The 18,080-nt window shown below is 43.5% G+C and overlaps 1 protein-coding gene across 1 annotated transcript in view; it reads left to right on the top strand.

Moving 5' to 3' along the window:
* Positions 1–18,080, top strand: part of TTN (titin) — a 274,867-nt gene that overhangs the window by 224,762 nt on the left and 32,025 nt on the right. Inside the window, 5 exon segments of the mRNA XM_047722299.1 lie at positions 30–1,352; positions 1,355–1,780; positions 1,783–3,840; positions 3,843–17,132; positions 17,720–18,016. Of these exon segments, the coding sequence (XP_047578255.1) occupies positions 30–1,352; positions 1,355–1,780; positions 1,783–3,840; positions 3,843–17,132; positions 17,720–18,016 (17,394 nt within the window).

Here is an 18,080-nt window from a genome sequence, read left to right as displayed (position 1 = left end):
ACACTTTTGTGTCTTTGCTTCTGTTTCAGATCCCCCAGGCCCGCCTTCAAATGCACATGTCACTGATACTACCAAAAAATCTGCTTCTTTAGCATGGGGCAAGCCTCACTATGATGGAGGACTTGAAATCACTGGCTATATCGTAGAGCATCAAAAAGTAGGAGATGAGGACTGGATAAAAGATACAATAGGAACTGGTCTCCGAATCACTCAGTTCGTTGTCCCTGATCTTCAGACTAAAGAAAAATACAATTTTAGAATCAGAGCCATCAATGATGCAGGTATCGGGGAGCCAGCAATGATTCCAGATGTTGAAATTGTAGAACGGGAACTGGCTCCTGATTTTGAACTAGATGCTGAGCTTCGAAGAACACTTGTTGTTAGGGCAGGACTCAGTATTAGAATATTTGTGCCAATTAAAGGTCGCCCTGCTCCTGAAGTGACATGGACTAAAGATGACATCAACCTTAAAAACCGAGCTAACATTGAAAACACAGAGTCCTTTACTCTTCTGATCATACCGGAATGTAACAGATATGACACTGGTAAATTTGTCATGACCATTGAGAACCCTGCTGGGAAGAAAAGTGGCTTTGTTAATGTCAGAGTCTTGGATACCCCAGGACCTGTCCTTAACTTGAGGCCTACAGACATCACAAAGGACAGTGTCACCCTCCACTGGGACCTCCCTCTGATAGATGGGGGTTCCCGTATAACAAACTACATTGTGGAGAAACGAGAAGCAACACGGAAGTCTTACTCCACCGTTACCACCAAGTGCCATAAATGCACATATAAAGTTACTGGTTTGTCAGAAGGATGCGAATACTTCTTCAGAGTGATGGCGGAAAACGAATATGGAATCGGTGAGCCAGCAGAAACAACAGAACCTGTGAAAGCCTCTGAAGCACCGTCACCACCGGACAGTCTGAACATCATGGACATAACTAAAAGCACAGTCAGCCTGGCGTGGCCTAAACCAAAGCACGATGGTGGCAGTAAGATCACTGGCTATGTGATCGAAGCCCAAAGAAAAGGCTCTGACCAGTGGACCCACATCAGCACCGTGAAGGGGTTAGAATGCGTGGTGAAGAATCTAACCGAAGGGGAAGAATACACATTCCAAGTGATGGCGGTGAACAGTGCAGGAAGAAGCGCCCCCAGAGAAAGCAGACCCGTCATTGTCAAGGAGCAGACAGCGCTTCCCGAGTTGGATCTTCGTGGCATTTATCAGAAATTAGTCATCGCCAGAGCCGGTGAGAACATCAAAGTGGAAATTCCAGTGCTTGGTCGGCCAAAGCCCACCGTTACGTGGAAAAAAGGAGACCAGATTCTTAAACAGACACAGAGAGTTAATTTGAAAATACAGCCACTTCAACCATCTTAAATATCAATGAGTGTGTAAGAAGTGATAGTGGACCCTATCCATTAACAGCAAGGAACATTGTAGGAGAGGTTGGTGATGTCATCACCATTCAAGTCCATGACATCCCAGGGCCTCCTACCGGACCAATCAAATTTGATGAAGTTTCATCTGATTTTGTAACCTTCTCTTGGGACCCACCTGAGAATGATGGAGGTGTACCTATAAGCAACTATGTAGTAGAAATGCGACAGACTGACAGTACTACATGGGTTGAGTTAGCAACCACTGTCATTCGCACTACCTATAAAGCCACTCACCTTACTACCGGAGTAGAGTACCAATTCCGGGTAAAAGCTCAAAATAGATACGGAGTTGGACCAGGCATCACATCCACATCTGTAGTTGCCAACTATCCATTAAGGTTCCTGGGCCTCCTGGGACCCCTCAGGTGACTGCAGTTACCAAGGATTCAATGACAATTAGCTGGAATGAGCCTCTTTCTGATGGCGGAAGCCCCATTTTAGGATACCACGTTGAAAGAAAAGAACGAAATGGTATTCTCTGGCAGACTGTGAGCAAAGCATTAGTACCAGGCAACATTTTCAAATCAAGTGGACTTACAGATGGTATTGCTTATGAATTCCGAGTGATTGCAGAAAACTTGGCCGGCAAAAGCAAGCCGAGCAAGCCATCTGAACCCATGCTTGCTTTAGATCCCATAGACCCACCTGGGAAACCAGTTCCTCTAAATATTACTAGACACACAGTGACACTTAAATGGGCTAAGCCTGAATACACTGGAGGCTTTAAAATTACCAGTTATATAGTTGAAAAGAGAGACCTTCCCAATGGACGGTGGCTGAAGGCCAACTTCAGCAACATTCTGGAGAATGAATTTACAGTCAGTGGCCTAACTGAAGACGCTGCCTACGAATTCCGAGTGATTGCCAAAAATGCTGCTGGTGCTATTAGTCCACCGTCTGAGCCATCTGATGCCATCACGTGCAGGGATGACATTGAAGCACCAAGAATAATGGTGGATGTTAAATTTAAAGACACAGTAATATTAAAAGCAGGCGAAGCATTCAAGCTAGAAGCTGATGTTTCAGGCCGCCCACCACCAACAATGGAATGGACCAAAGACGGAAAGGAGCTTGAAGGCACAGCAAAGTTAGAAATAAGAATTGCAGATTTCTCTACTTACCTGATAAACAAGGATTCATCAAGGAGAGACAGTGGTGCCTATATCCTTATGGCAACAAATCCTGGTGGGTTTGCTAAACACATTTTCAATGTCAAAGTTCTTGATAGACCAGGCCCACCTGAAGGACCTTTAGCTGTCTCTGAAGTGACAGCAGAAAAATGTGTATTGTCATGGCTGCCTCCACTGGATGACGGAGGTGCCAAAATTGATCACTATATAGTTCAGAAACGTGAAACCAGCAGATTGGCATGGACAAATGTAGCCTCAGAAGTCCAAGTGACAAAACTAAAGGTCACTAAACTTTTGAAAGGCAACGAATACATATTCCGCGTCATGGCTGTAAATAAATATGGAGTTGGAGAGCCACTGGAATCAGAGCCTATGGTAGCAGTTAATCCTTATGGACCCCCTGATCCACCCAAAAACCCTGAAGTTACAGCTATTACTAAAGATTCAATGGTTGTCTGCTGGGGACATCCTGACTCTGATGGTGGAAGTGAAATCATCAATTATATCGTAGAACGGCGTGATAAAGCTGGGCAGCGCTGGGTGAAATGCAACAAGAAAACTCTTACTGATTTAAGATATAAAGTATCTGGACTGACAGAAGGACATGAATATGAGTTCAGGATTATGGCTGAAAATGCTGCTGGAATTAGCGCACCAAGTTCTACCAGTCCATTTTATAAAGCTTGTGACGCTGTGTTTAAGCCCGGCCCGCCAGGTAACCCGCGTGTTCTCGATACGAGCAGATCATCCATCTCCATTGCTTGGAATAAACCTATCTACGATGGTGGTTCAGAAATCACTGGGTACATTGTTGAGATTGCCCGGCCAGAGGAAGATGAATGGCAGATTGTCACTCCACCCGCTGGGCTCAAGGCAACCTCTTACACCATCACCAACCTCATAGAGAATCAGGAATATAAAATCCGCATCTATGCCATGAATTCTGAAGGAATGGGAGAACCTGCACTTGTTCCTGGAACTCCAAAGGCTGAAGAAAGGATGCTGCCTCCAGAGATTGAACTGGATGCTGACCTGCGCAAAGTTGTTACCATAAGAGCTTGTTGCACCCTGCGACTTTTTGTTCCGATCAAAGGCAGGCCTGCACCTGAGGTGAAGTGGACTCGGGAACGTGGAGAATCCTTAGATAAAGCTAGCATTGAATCCACAAGCTCTTACACCCTGCTCATCGTTGGAAATGTAAACAGATTCGACAGTGGCAAATACATACTAACTGTAGAAAACAGCTCAGGCAGCAAGTCTGCATTGTCAATGTTAGAGTACTAGATACACCAGGCCCTCCACAGGATCTCAAGATAAAGGAGGTCACTAAGTCATCGGTCACACTGACATGGGAGCCTCCTCTCCTTGACGGAGGTTCAAAAATAAAGAACTATATTGTTGAAAAGAGGGAATCAACAAGAAAAGCATATTCAACGGTTGCAACAAATTGCCACAAGACGTCCTGGAAGGTAGACCAGCTTCAAGAAGGGTGTAGTTACTATTTCAGGGTTCTTGCTGAAAATGAGTACGGCATTGGGCTGCCTGCTGAAACTGCAGAGTCTGTGAAAGCATCAGAACGACCCCTTCCTCCAGGAAAAATAACTTTGGTGGATGTCACCAGAAACAGCGTGTCCCTCTCTTGGGAAAAACCGGAGCATGATGGAGGCAGCCGAATTCTAGGCTACATCGTTGAGATGCAGAGCAAGGGTAGTGACAAATGGGCCACGTGTGCCACAGTCAAAGTCACTGAAGCCACCATAACCGGATTAATTCAGGGTGAAGAATACTCTTTCCGTGTTTCGGCTCAGAATGAAAAGGGCATCAGCGATCCTAGACAACTGAGTGTGCCAGTAATTGCCAAAGATCTTGTCATTCCACCAGCCTTCAAACTCTTGTTCAATACTTTCACTGTACTGGCCGGCGAAGACCTAAAAGTTGACGTTCCATTCATTGGACGTCCTACACCTGCTGTCACCTGGCATAAAGATGATGTCCCACTGAAGCAGACAACTAGAGTAAATGCGGAGAGCACAGAAAATAGTTCACTACTGACAATAAAGGAAGCCTGCCGAGAAGATGTTGGACATTACACAGTTAAACTGACTAACTCGGCTGGTGAAGCTACTGAAACCCTGAACATTATTGTTCTTGACAAACCAGGGCCTCCAACTGGACCAGTTAAAATGGAGGAAGTGACATCTGATAGTATTACTCTTTCCTGGGGCCCACCTAAGTACGATGGTGGGAGTTCTATCAATAATTACATTGTAGAAAAACGGGACACTTCCACAACCACCTGGCAGATTGTGTCAGCGACTGTTGCAAGGACAACAATAAAGGCTTGCAGACTAAAGACTGGATATGAATATCAGTTTAGGATTGCTGCTGAAAACAGATATGGAAAGAGCACCTACCTCAATTCAGAACCTGTTATAGCCCAGTATCCTTTCAAAGTTCCTGGTCCTCCTGGCACACCATTTGTAACGCTCTCCTCCAAGGACAGCATGGAAGTACATTGGAATGAACCAGTTAGTGATGGAGGTAGCAAAGTCATTGGCTATCACCTGGAACGCAAGGAAAGAAATAGTATCCTCTGGGTAAAGTTGAATAAAACACCCATCCCTCAAACCAAGTTTAAAACGACTGGCCTCGACGAAGGCATTGAATATGAGTTTAGAGTCTCTGCAGAGAACATCGTGGGCATCGGCAAGCCAAGTAAAGTGTCAGAATGCTACATGGCTCGTGACCCCTGTGATCCACCAGGGCGGCCAGAGGCGATTATTGTCACACGAAATTCTGTGACTCTCCAGTGGAAGAAACCCACTTACGATGGTGGTAGCAAGATCACTGGCTATATTGTAGAGAAGAAAGAACTGCCTGAGGGCCGCTGGATGAAAGCCAGTTTTACGAACGTCATTGACACTCAGTTTGAAGTAACTGGCCTAGTTGAAGATCATAGATATGAGTTCCGGGTTATAGCTCGAAATGCTGCAGGAGTGTTTAGTGAGCCTTCAGAAAGCACAGGAGCAATAACAGCAAGAGATGAGGTAGAGCCACCACGAATAAGTATGGATCCAAAATACAAAGACACAATTGTGGTTCATGCTGGTGAGTCATTCAAGATTGATGCAGATGTTCATGGCAAACCAATACCGACCCTTCAGTGGGTAAAAGGTGACCAGGAGCTTTCAAATACAGCTCGATTAGAAATAAAGAGCACTGACTTTGCCACCAGTCTCAGTGTAAAGGATGCAGCACGCACCGACAGTGGAAATTACATACTGAAGGCCCAAAATGTTGCAGGGGAGAGATCAGTTACTGTGAATGTCAAAGTCCTTGATAGACCAGGGCCACCGGAGGGACCTGTTCTCATATCAGGAGTGACAGCAGAAAAATGCACACTAGCGTGGAAACCCCCACTACAGGATGGTGGGAGTGACATCATAAATTATATTGTGGAGAGGAGAGAAACCAGCCGCTTAGTTTGGACTCTGGTTGATGCCAATGTGCAAACTCTCAGCTGCAAGGTTACTAAGCTTCTCGAAGGCAATGAATATATCTTCCGTATAATGGCTGTCAACAAATATGGTGTTGGTGAACCTCTTGAATCTGAGCCAGTGATTGCCAAGAATCCATTCGTAGTGCCAGATGCACCAAAGGCTCCAGAAATCACAACAGTGACCAAGGACTCAATGATCGTTGTATGGGAAAGACCAGCATCTGATGGTGGCAGTGAAATTCTTGGATATGTTCTCGAAAAACGGGATAAGGAGGGCATTAGATGGACAAGATGTCACAAACGCCTGATTGGGGAACTGCGCTTGAGAGTAACTGGACTCCTAGAAAACCACAATTATGAATTCAGAGTCTCAGCCGAGAATGCTGCTGGACTTAGTGAACCAAGCCCACCTTCTGCTTACCAAAAGGCTTGTGATCCTATTTATAAACCGGGACCTCCAAACAACCCCAAAGTCACAGATATTACCAGATCTTCTGTCTTCCTTTCTTGGAGCAAACCAATATATGATGGTGGCTGTGAAATCCAAGGTTACATTGTTGAAAAATGTGACGTGAGTGTTGGTGAATGGACCATGTGCACTCCACCAACTGGAATCCATAAAACAAATATAGAAGTAGAAAAGCTGTTGGAAAAGCATGAATACAATTTCCGTATCTGTGCTGTTAATAAAGCTGGAGTTGGAGAACATGCTGATGTCCCTGGACCTGTTGTAGTTGAAGAAAAATTAGAAGCACCAGACATTGAACTTGACCTAGAACTGAGGAAAATTATAAATATAAGGGCCGGTGGCTCCTTAAGGCTCTTTGTTCCTATTAAAGGCCGTCCTACACCAGAAGTGAAATGGGGGAAGATGGATGGTGAAATCCGAGATGCAGCTATAATTGATGTCACTAGCAGTTTTACCTCTCTTGTTCTTGACAACGTCAACCGATACGATAGTGGAAAATACACTCTTACATTAGAAAACAGCAGTGGAACAAAGTCTGCCTTTGTTACCGTGAGAGTCCTGGACACACCAAGTCCACCTGTTAACCTGAAAGTCACAGAAATCACTAAAGACTCGGTATCAATTGCATGGGAACCTCCCCTGTTGGATGGGGGATCCAAAATAAAAAATTACATTGTTGAGAAACGTGAGGCCACAAGAAAATCATATGCTGCGGTGGTAACAAACTGCCATAAGAATTCTTGGAAAATTGATCAACTCCAAGAAGGCAGCAGCTATTACTTTAGAGTCACAGCTGAGAACGAGTACGGTATCGGCCTTCCTGCCCACACTGCTGATCCTATTAAGGTTGCAGAAGTCCCACAACCTCCAGGAAAAATAACTGTGGATGATGTCACCAGAAACAGTGTCTCCTTGAGTTGGACAAAGCCGGAACATGATGGTGGCAGTAAAATCATTCAGTATATTGTGGAAATGCAAGCTAAACACAGCGAGAAATGGTCAGAGTGTGCTCGAGTCAAGTCCCTTGAAGCAGTAATTACTAACCTAACTCAGGGAGAAGAGTATCTCTTTAGAGTTGTTGCTGTAAATGAAAAGGGAAGAAGTGATCCTAGGTCACTTGCAGTTCCAATAGTTGCCAAAGATCTGGTCATTGAGCCAGATGTAAGACCTGCATTCAACAATTACAGTGTACAGGTCGGCCAAGATTTGAAAATAGAAGTGCCAATTTCTGGACGTCCTAAGCCAACCATTACCTGGACTAAAGATGGTCTTCCACTGAAGCAGACCACAAGAGTCAATGTTACTGATTCACGTGACCTCACTGTACTCAGCATTAAAGAAACTCATAAGGATGATGGTGGACATTATGGAATCACAGTGGCTAACGTTGTAGGTCAGAAAACAGCATCCATTGAAATTATAACTCTAGATAAACCTGATCCTCCAAAAGGACCTGTTAAATTTGATGAAGTCAGTGCTGAAAGTATTACGTTATCTTGGAATCCCCCATTATATACAGGGGGCTGCCAGATCACCAACTACATTGTTCAGAAAAGAGACACAACCACCACAGTATGGGATACTGTTTCTGCTACTGTTGCCAGAACCACACTGAAAGTGACCAAACTGAAAACTGGTACAGAATACCAATTCAGAATATTTGCTGAAAACAGATATGGACAAAGCTTTGCCTTGGAGTCTGATCCAATTGTAGCTCAATATCCCTACAAAGAACCAGGCCCTCCAGGCACCCCATTTGTCACAGCCATTTCCAAGGACTCGATGGTTGTTCAGTGGCATGAACCAATCAATAATGGTGGAAGCCCAGTCATAGGTTACCACCTCGAGAAAAAGGAAAGAAATAGTATTTTGTGGACAAAAGTCAACAAAACTATTATTCATGACACTCAGTTTAAAGCAGTCAATCTAGAAGAGGGCATTGAATATGAATTCAGAGTTTATGCTGAAAATATTGTTGGTGTAGGTAAAGCAAGCAAGAATTCTGAATGCTATGTAGCCAGAGATCCCTGTGACCCACCAGGAACGCCAGAAGCAATAATGGTTAAAAGAAATGAGATCACTTTACAGTGGACCAAACCTGTTTATGATGGTGGAAGTATGATTACAGGTTACATTGTAGAGAAACGTGATTTGCCTGAGGGTCGCTGGATGAAAGCCAGCTTTACAAATGTCATTGAAACTCAATTTACTGTGTCCGGTCTTACTGAAGACCAAAGATATGAGTTCAGAGTCATTGCAAAGAATGCAGCTGGTACAATAAGTAAACCCTCTGACAGTACCGGACCAATAACTGCCAGGGATGAGGTCGAACTTCCCAGAATTTCAATGGATCCAAAATTCAGAGACACAATTGTGGTGAATGCTGGAGAAACGTTCAGGCTTGAGGCTGATGTCCACGGAAAGCCCCTACCAACCATCGAGTGGTTACGAGGAGATAAGGAAATTGAAGAGTCTGCCAGATGTGAAATAAAGAACACAGATTTCAAGGCTTTACTTATTGTAAAGGATGCCATTAGGATTGATGGTGGACAGTATATTTTAAGAGCTTCCAATGTTGCAGGTTCCAAGTCATTCCCAGTAAACGTAAAAGTGTTGGATAGACCAGGACCTCCAGAAGGGCCAGTCCAGGTTACTGGAGTCACTGCTGAAAAATGCACTTTAACATGGTCTCCACCACTTCAAGATGGTGGCAGTGATATTTCTCATTATGTTGTTGAAAAGAGAGAAACAAGTCGACTTGCCTGGACTGTTGTTGCTTCAGAAGTTGTGACCAATTCTCTGAAAGTTACCAAACTCTTAGAAGGGAATGAATATATTTTCCGCATAATGGCTGTCAACAAATACGGTGTTGGAGAGCCTTTGGAATCTGCACCAGTACTAATGAAAAATCCGTTTGTGCTTCCTGGACCACCAAAAAGCTTGGAAGTCACCAACATTGCCAAGGACTCCATGACTGTCTGTTGGAACCGTCCAGAGAGTGATGGTGGAAGTGAGATTATTGGTTACATTGTAGAGAAAAGAGACAGAAGTGGCATAAGGTGGATAAAATGTAACAAACGCCGCATTACAGATTTGCGTCTAAGAGTAACAGGATTAACAGAAGATCATGAGTACGAATTCAGAGTCTCTGCAGAAAATGCTGCTGGAGTTGGGGAACCAAGTCCAGCTACAGTTTACTATAAGGCTTGTGATCCTGTGTTCAAACCTGGCCCACCCACCAACGCACACATTGTAGACACCACTAAAAATTCAATTACACTTGCCTGGGGTAAGCCCATCTATGATGGTGGCAGTGAGATTGTAGGATATGTAGTAGAAATCTGTAAAGCAGATGAAGAAGAATGGCAAATAGTTACTCCACAGACTGGCCTGAAAGCCACACGATTTGAAATCTCAAAACTCGTTGAGCACCAAGAGTATAAAATACGAGTCTCTGCCCTCAATAAAGTTGGCGTAGGTGAGGCTACATCAGTTCCCGGTACCGTGAAACCAGAAGATAAACTTGAAGCACCCGAACTTGACCTTGACTCTGAATTAAGGAAAGGAATAGTTGTAAGGGCTGGTGGATCTGCCAGAATTCACATTCCATTCAAAGGTCGCCCAACACCTGAGATCACTTGGTCTCGAGAGGAAGGTGAATTCACAGATAAGGTCCAAATTGAAAAGGGAGTAAACTATACCCAGCTATCAATAGATAACTGTGATAGAAATGATGCTGGAAAATACATTCTCAAGCTGGAAAACAGCAGCGGATCTAAGTCTGCTTTTGTAACTGTGAAAGTTCTTGACACCCCAGGGCCACCACAGAATCTGGCAGTCAAAGAAGTGAAAAAAGATTCTGTCCTGCTGGCATGGGAGCCACCCATCATTGATGGTGGTTCAAAGGTGAAGAACTATGTTATTGACAAACGTGAGTCAACCAGAAAAGCATATGCTAACGTGAGTAGTAAATGCAACAAAACAAGCTTTAAAGTTGAGAATCTTACAGAAGGAGCCATTTATTACTTTAGAGTTATGGCTGAAAATGAATTTGGAGTTGGTGTTCCAGTGGAAACCGTTGATGCTGTGAAAGCCGCTGAACCTCCTTCCCCACCAGGAAAAGTGACACTCACGGATGTGTCCCAGACCAGTGCATCGCTGATGTGGGAGAAACCTGAACATGATGGCGGCAGCAGAGTCTTGGGTTATGTTGTTGAAATGCAGCCCAAAGGAACAGAAAAATGGAGTGTTGTGGCCGAATCCAAAGTCTGTAATGCCATGATTACTGGTTTGAGTTCTGGACAAGAATATCAGTTCCGTGTCAAGGCTTACAATGAGAAAGGAAAAAGTGATCCAAGAGTGCTTGGTGTTCCTGTCATAGCCAAAGATTTGACCATACAGCCTAGCTTTAAGTTACCGTTTAACACATATACTGTCCAAGCTGGAGAAGATCTTAAAATTGAAATTCCAGTTATCGGACGACCGAGACCTAACGTTTCATGGGTCAAAGACGGTGAGCCTCTTAAACAGACAACAAGAGTAAATGTTGAAGAAACAGCCACTTCAACGATGCTGCACATTAAAGAAAGTAACAAAGATGACTTTGGAAAATACACTATAACAGCAACAAATAGTGCAGGTACGGCAACAGAAAATCTCAGCATCATTGTTTTGGAAAAGCCCGGACCTCCCGTTGGACCAGTTCGGTTTGATGAAATTAGTGCAGACTTTGTGGTTATCTCTTGGGAACCTCCAGCCTACACTGGTGGCTGCCAGATAAGCAACTACATTGTAGAGAAGCGAGATACAACTACCACCACTTGGCAGATGGTATCAGCAACAGTTGCAAGAACAACAATTAAAATAACCAAACTGAAAACAGGCACAGAGTACCAGTTTAGAATTTTTGCAGAAAACAGGTATGGAAAGAGCGCCCCTCTGGATTCTAAACCAGTTATTGTACAATATCCATTTAAAGAACCTGGGCCACCTGGAACTCCTTTTGTGACATCCATTTCAAAAGATCAGATGATTGTGCAGTGGCACGAGCCAGTTCATGATGGAGGAAGCAAAGTTATTGGCTACCATCTTGAACAGAAAGAAAAGAACAGCATTTTATGGGTGAAATTAAATAAGACTCCTATTCAAGACACCAAATTCAAAACAACTGGCCTTGATGAAGGCCTTGAGTATGAGTTCAAAGTTTCTGCTGAAAATATTGTTGGCATTGGCAAGCCTAGCAAAGTCTCAGAATGCTTTGTTGCTCGTGATCCATGTGACCCACCCGGTCGCCCTGAAGCCATTGTTATTACAAGAAACAACGTTACACTGAAATGGAAGAAACCTGCCTATGATGGTGGTAGCAAGATAACAGGTTATATTGTAGAAAAGAAAGATCTACCTGATGGCCGCTGGATGAAAGCCAGCTTTACCAATGTGTTAGAAACAGAATTTACAGTGAGTGGACTTGTAGAAGACCAAAGATATGAATTTAGAGTAATTGCAAGAAATGCAGCTGGCAACCTTAGTGAACCATCTGAAAGCACTGGTGCTATTACTGCCAGAGATGAAATTGATGCACCAAATGCCTCACTGGATCCAAAATACAAAGATGTAATCATCGTTCATGCAGGAGAGAATTTTGTCCTCGAAGCTGATATCCGCGGCAAGCCTATACCTGATATTGTTTGGTCAAAAGATGGCAAAGAGCTTGAAGAAACAACTGCTAGGATGGAAATTAAATCTACTATTCAAAAGACCACTCTTGTTGTCAAAGACTGTATACGTACTGATGGAGGACAGTATATTCTGAAACTCAGCAATGTCGGTGGTACAAAGTCCATACCAATCACTGTAAAGGTACTCGACAGGCCAGGGCCCCCTGAAGGTCCTCTGAAGGTTTCTGGAGTTACTGCTGAGAAATGTTACCTGGCATGGAACCCACCTTTACAGGATGGTGGCTCTAGTATTTCACATTACATCATCGAAAAGAGAGAAACAAGCAGACTCTCCTGGACCCAGGTTTCAACGGAGGTACAGGCCCTTAACTACAAAGTCACTAAACTTCTTCCTGGTAATGAGTACATTTTCCGTGTCATGGCTGTGAATAAATACGGAATTGGAGAGCCCTTGGAATCTGAGCCTGTGATAGCCTGTAATCCGTATAAGCCACCAGGTCCTCCTTCACCGCCTGAAGCCTCAGCAATCACCAAAGATTCTATGGTAGTAACATGGACACGCCCAGTGGATGATGGAGGTGCCGAAATTGAGGGCTACATTCTTGAAAAACGAGATAAGGAAGGCATTAGATGGACCAAGTGCAACAAGAAAACTCTAACAGATCTCCGATTCAGAGTAACTGGCCTTACCGAAGGTCATTCCTATGAGTTCAGAGTCACTGCCGAAAATGCAGCTGGTGTGGGTGAACCTAGCGAGCCGTCAGTTTTCTATCGTGCATGTGATGCCTTGTATCCACCAGGTCCACCAAGTAATCCAAAGGTGACAGATACTTCCAGATCTTCTGTCTCCCTGGCATGGAATAAGCCAATTTATGATGGTGGTGCACCTGTTAAGGGCTATGTGGTGGAGGTCAAAGAAGCCTCTGCTGACGAATGGACAACCTGCACTCCACCGACAGGATTACAAGGAAAGCAGTTCACAGTGACCAAGCTTAAAGAAAATACCGAGTATAACTTCCGCATTTGTGCCATCAATTCTGAAGGTGTAGGTGAACCTGCAACCATCCCTGGCTCAGTTGTTGCTAAAGAGAGGCTAGAGCCACCAGAAATAGAACTTGATGCTGATCTCAGAAAGGTGGTTGTTCTGCGGGCAAGTACTACTTTACGCTTATTTGTCACAATCAAAGGTCGACCAGAACCTGAAGTTAAATGGGAAAAGGCCGAAGGCACTCTCACAGAGAGGGCCCAGATCGAGGTGACCAGCTCCTACACAATGTTGGTAATTGATAACGTTACCAGATTTGATAGTGGTCGGTATAATCTGACACTAGAAAATAACAGTGGTTCCAAAACAGCCTTCGTTAACGTCAGAGTTCTTGACTCGCCAAGTGCCCCTGTGAATTTGAATGTAAGAGAAGTAAAGAAAGACTCGGTGACGCTGTCTTGGGAGCCACCACTTATTGATGGTGGAGCTAAGATTACAAACTACATTGTTGAGAAACGAGAAACTACAAGAAAAGCGTATGCTACTGTTACAAACAACTGCACGAAGAACTCTTTTAAAATTGAAAATCTACAAGAAGGATGTTCTTACTACTTCCGAGTCTTGGCTTCCAATGAATATGGAATTGGTTTGCCTGCTGAAACCATGGAACCCGTTAAAGTTTCTGAACCACCCCTCCCCCCCGGAAGAGTGACTCTTGTTGATGTGACCCGTAACACAGCTACAATTAAGTGGGAGAAGCCAGAAAGTGATGGTGGCAGCAAAATTACTGGCTACGTAGTTGAAATGCAGACTAAAGGGAGTGAAAAATGGAGCACTTGCACACAAGTTAAGACTCTAGAAGCAACTATATCTGGCTTAACTATGGGAGAAGAGTATACCTTCAGGGTATCTGCCGTCAATGAAAAAGGAAGAAGTGATCCGAGACAACTCGGAGTGCCAGTAATCGCAAGGGATATTGAAATAAAGCCCTCCGTCGAGCTTCCTTTCAATACTTTCAATGTAAAGGCTAGAGACCAACTTAAGATTGATGTTCCATTTAAAGGGAGACCTCAAGCTACTGTAAGCTGGAAAAAGGATGGTCAGATTCTTAAAGAAACCACAAGGGTAAATATTTCTTCTTCAAAGACTGTAACATCACTATCTATCAAGGAGGCTTCCAGGGAAGATGTTGGCACTTATGAATTATGTGTTTCCAACAGCGCTGGATCCATAACAGTTCCTATAACTGTAATTGTCCTTGACAAACCAGGGCCTCCGGGACCTGTTCATATTGATGAGGTTAGTTGTGACAATATAACAATTTCCTGGAATCCTCCAGAATATGACGGTGGCTGCCAAATTAGCAATTATATCGTTGAAAAGAGAGAAACCACTTCTACCGCATGGCACATAGTTTCACAGGCAGTTGCAAGAACGTCCATTAAAATAGTTCGTCTGACAACAGGAAGTGAGTATCAGTTCCGTGTTTGTGCAGAAAACCGCTATGGCAAGAGCTCCTACAGTGAATCTAAACCCGTTGTTGCAGAGTATCCATTCAGCCCTCCAGGTCCTCCTGGTACTCCTAAAGTTGTGCATGCCACAAAATCTACCATGCTTGTAAGCTGGCAAGTGCCTGTTAATGATGGAGGAAGTCGAGTAATTGGCTATCACCTTGAATATAAAGAAAGGAGCAGCATTCTTTGGTCAAAAGCAAATAAAATCCTCATCGCTGATACACAAATGAAAGTCTCGGGCCTTGATGAAGGACTGATGTATGAGTATCGTGTATATGCTGAGAACATTGCTGGAATTGGTAAATGCAGTAAGTCTTGTGAACCAGTCCCTGCAAGAGACCCTTGTGACCCTCCTGGACAACCTGAAGTCACAAATATCACCAGAAAATCAGTGTCACTTAAATGGTCTAAACCACATTATGATGGCGGCGCTAAGATAACAGGATACATTATCGAACGTAGAGAACTACCAGATGGCCGGTGGCTGAAGTGCAATTTTACTAACGTACAAGAAACATACTTTGAAGTCACTGAACTTACTGAAGATCAGCGTTATGAATTCCGGGTTTTTGCAAGGAATGCAGCTGACTCAGTTAGTGAACCATCTGAATCCACTGGGCCGATTACAGTTAAAGACGATGTTGAGGCTCCAAGAATTATGATGGATGTCAGGTTCCGAGATGTGGTTGTTGTCAAAGCTGGAGAGGTCCTTAAGATAAATGCAGACATTGCAGGGCGACCTGTGCCAGTGATCTCCTGGGCCAAGGATGGGGTGGAAATTGAAGAAAGAGCAAGAACAGAAATTGTCTCCACAGACTATAGCACATCATTAACAGTGAAAGACTGTATCCGACGAGACACTGGGCAGTACATACTAACACTGAAGAACGTTGCAGGAACTCGGTCTATGGCAGTTAACTGCAAGGTACTTGATAAGCCTGGCCCACCAGCAGGACCGCTTGAAATAAATGGCCTCACAGCTGAGAAATGCTCGCTTTCCTGGGGACCGCCCCAAGAAAATGGTGGTGCAGATATTGACTATTACATCGTAGAAAAGCGTGAAACAAGCCGCCTCGCATGGACAATATGTGAAGGAGAATTAAGGACAACATCCTGTAAAGTAACCAAGTTACTCAAAGGCAACGAATACATCTTTAGAGTAACGGGTGTTAATAAATATGGTGTTGGTGAGTCCCTGGAGAGCATGGCAGTAAAGGCACTAGATCCGTTTACTGTTCCAAGTCCACCTACATCTTTGGAAATTTCATCTGTGACCAAAGAGTCCATGACCCTTTGCTGGTCAAGACCGGAGAGTGACGGAGGCAGTGAAATCTCTGGATATATAATTGAAAGGAGAGAGAAAAACAGCCTACGATGGGTGCGTGTAAACAAAAAACCAGTTTATGACCTGAGAGTGAAATCAACCGGACTTCGGGAAGGATGTGAATATGAGTACCGGGTTTACGCAGAAAATGCTGCTGGCCTGAGCCTTCCAAGTGAAACCTCTCCCTTAATTCGGGCAGAAGATCCAGTGTTCTTGCCATCTCCTCCATCCAAACCCAAAATTGTGGACTCAGGCAAGACAAACATAACTATTAGCTGGGTTAAGCCCTTGTTTGATGGTGGGGCCCCAGTAACAGGATACACTGTAGAATATAAGAAATCTGATGAAACTGAGTGGGAGACCGCCATTCAGAACTTAAGAGGCACAGAATATACCATAGGTGGACTAACAACAGGAGCCGAGTATGTTTTCAGAGTAAGATCTGTCAATAAGGTTGGTGCTAGTGATCCCAGCGATAGTACCGATCCCCAGGTAGCAAAAGAAAGAGAAGAAGAACCTGTATTTGATCTTGACAGTGAAATGAAGAAGACCTTGATTGTCAAGGCCGGCACCTCCTTTACCATGACCATACCGTTCCGGGGAAGACCAGCACCTAGTGTCATGTGGAGTAAGCCAGACAGTGACCTCCGTGCTAGAGCTTATATTGATTCCACAGACTCTCGTACGTCACTTACTATCGAAAATGCCAACAGAAATGATTCTGGAAAATACATGTTAACAATTCAGAATATTGTGAATGCTGCTTCACTGACCTTAGTTGTCAAAGTTTTAGATTCTCCTGGTCCTCCAACCAATATCACTGTACATGATATAACCAAAGAGTCTGCAGTGTTATCCTGGGATGTTCCTGAAAATGATGGCGGAGCACCAGTGAAGAATTACCACATAGAAAAACGTGAGGCCAGTAAGAAAGCATGGGTCTCTGTGACCAACAACTGTAACCGCCTCTCCTACAAAATCACCAACTTACAAGAAGGGGCGATTTATTACTTCCGAGTATCTGGAGAGAATGAGTTTGGTGTTGGTGTACCAGCTGAAACAAAGGAAGGAGTAAAAATAACAGGTATGTTTTAAGAACAAAGAACATTTATATATATCCATATTAATTTTCTTAGAATACTGTGAATCATTCTAATTAGTCTCACTTAATTTAAAATGCTTTTGCTTCACACCTCAAATAATTCATACTGTAGCATGACATAAAATCTCTAATAGAGAAAGTTCTTTGTTGGTTAAAAAATGTGGAAACTTACAAAGCTGGAAGTAGATCATATATGTTGAATTTAAATATAACTGAATTTGACCGCACATATATATGGCGTGTGTGCAGAAATTGTATTATGAAGATTGTTCATCTTATTCCTCACTTTCATACCCATGATAATTTTGAGATAAATTTTACCATTTAATCTAGTCACTTGACACTTAATTTGGAATTTGGATACTACCACATACTATGACATGTAATGACAAAGTTTGGGGAAGCTTCGCTTGGCTCAGAACCCAAACTAGTTATATAAAAAGTAAGACAGACTCAAATCAGAGGAAGAATGTGGGCTTCATTTAAAAGTTTTCTTTGACAATGCAGAAAGAACACATGGGGAAAAAATGTTGTAATAATCCCTTTTTTCTGGTGTTTTACTTTCTTAGAAAAACCAAGCCCACCGGAAAAACTTGGAGTAACATGTGTATCCAGAGATAGTGTTTCCCTGACCTGGCTGAAGCCAGAACACGATGGTGGAAGCAGGATTGTACATTATGTTGTTGAAGCACTAGAAAAGGGACAGAAAAATTGGGTTAGATGTGCGGTGGTCAAGTCAACCCATCACATTGTTTCTGGTCTGAGAGAGAATTCTGAATACTTTTTCCGGGTGTCTGCTGAAAATCAAGCTGGTCTGAGCGATCCAAGAGAGCTTCTGCTTCCTGTTCTTATTAAGGAACAACTAGGTATGTCTAATTTTATGTAGAAGCAAAATTTCAGGTGGTTTGTGTTGATTTCATTCTTAGAGAC

The sequence above is a fragment of the Lutra lutra genome, chromosome 3 (assembly GCF_902655055.1).
Source record: "Lutra lutra chromosome 3, mLutLut1.2, whole genome shotgun sequence".
Taxonomy (NCBI): domain Eukaryota; kingdom Metazoa; phylum Chordata; class Mammalia; order Carnivora; family Mustelidae; genus Lutra; species Lutra lutra.
The sequence above is the reverse complement of the archived record's forward strand: the minus strand, read 5'-3'. Positions and strand labels throughout refer to the sequence as shown.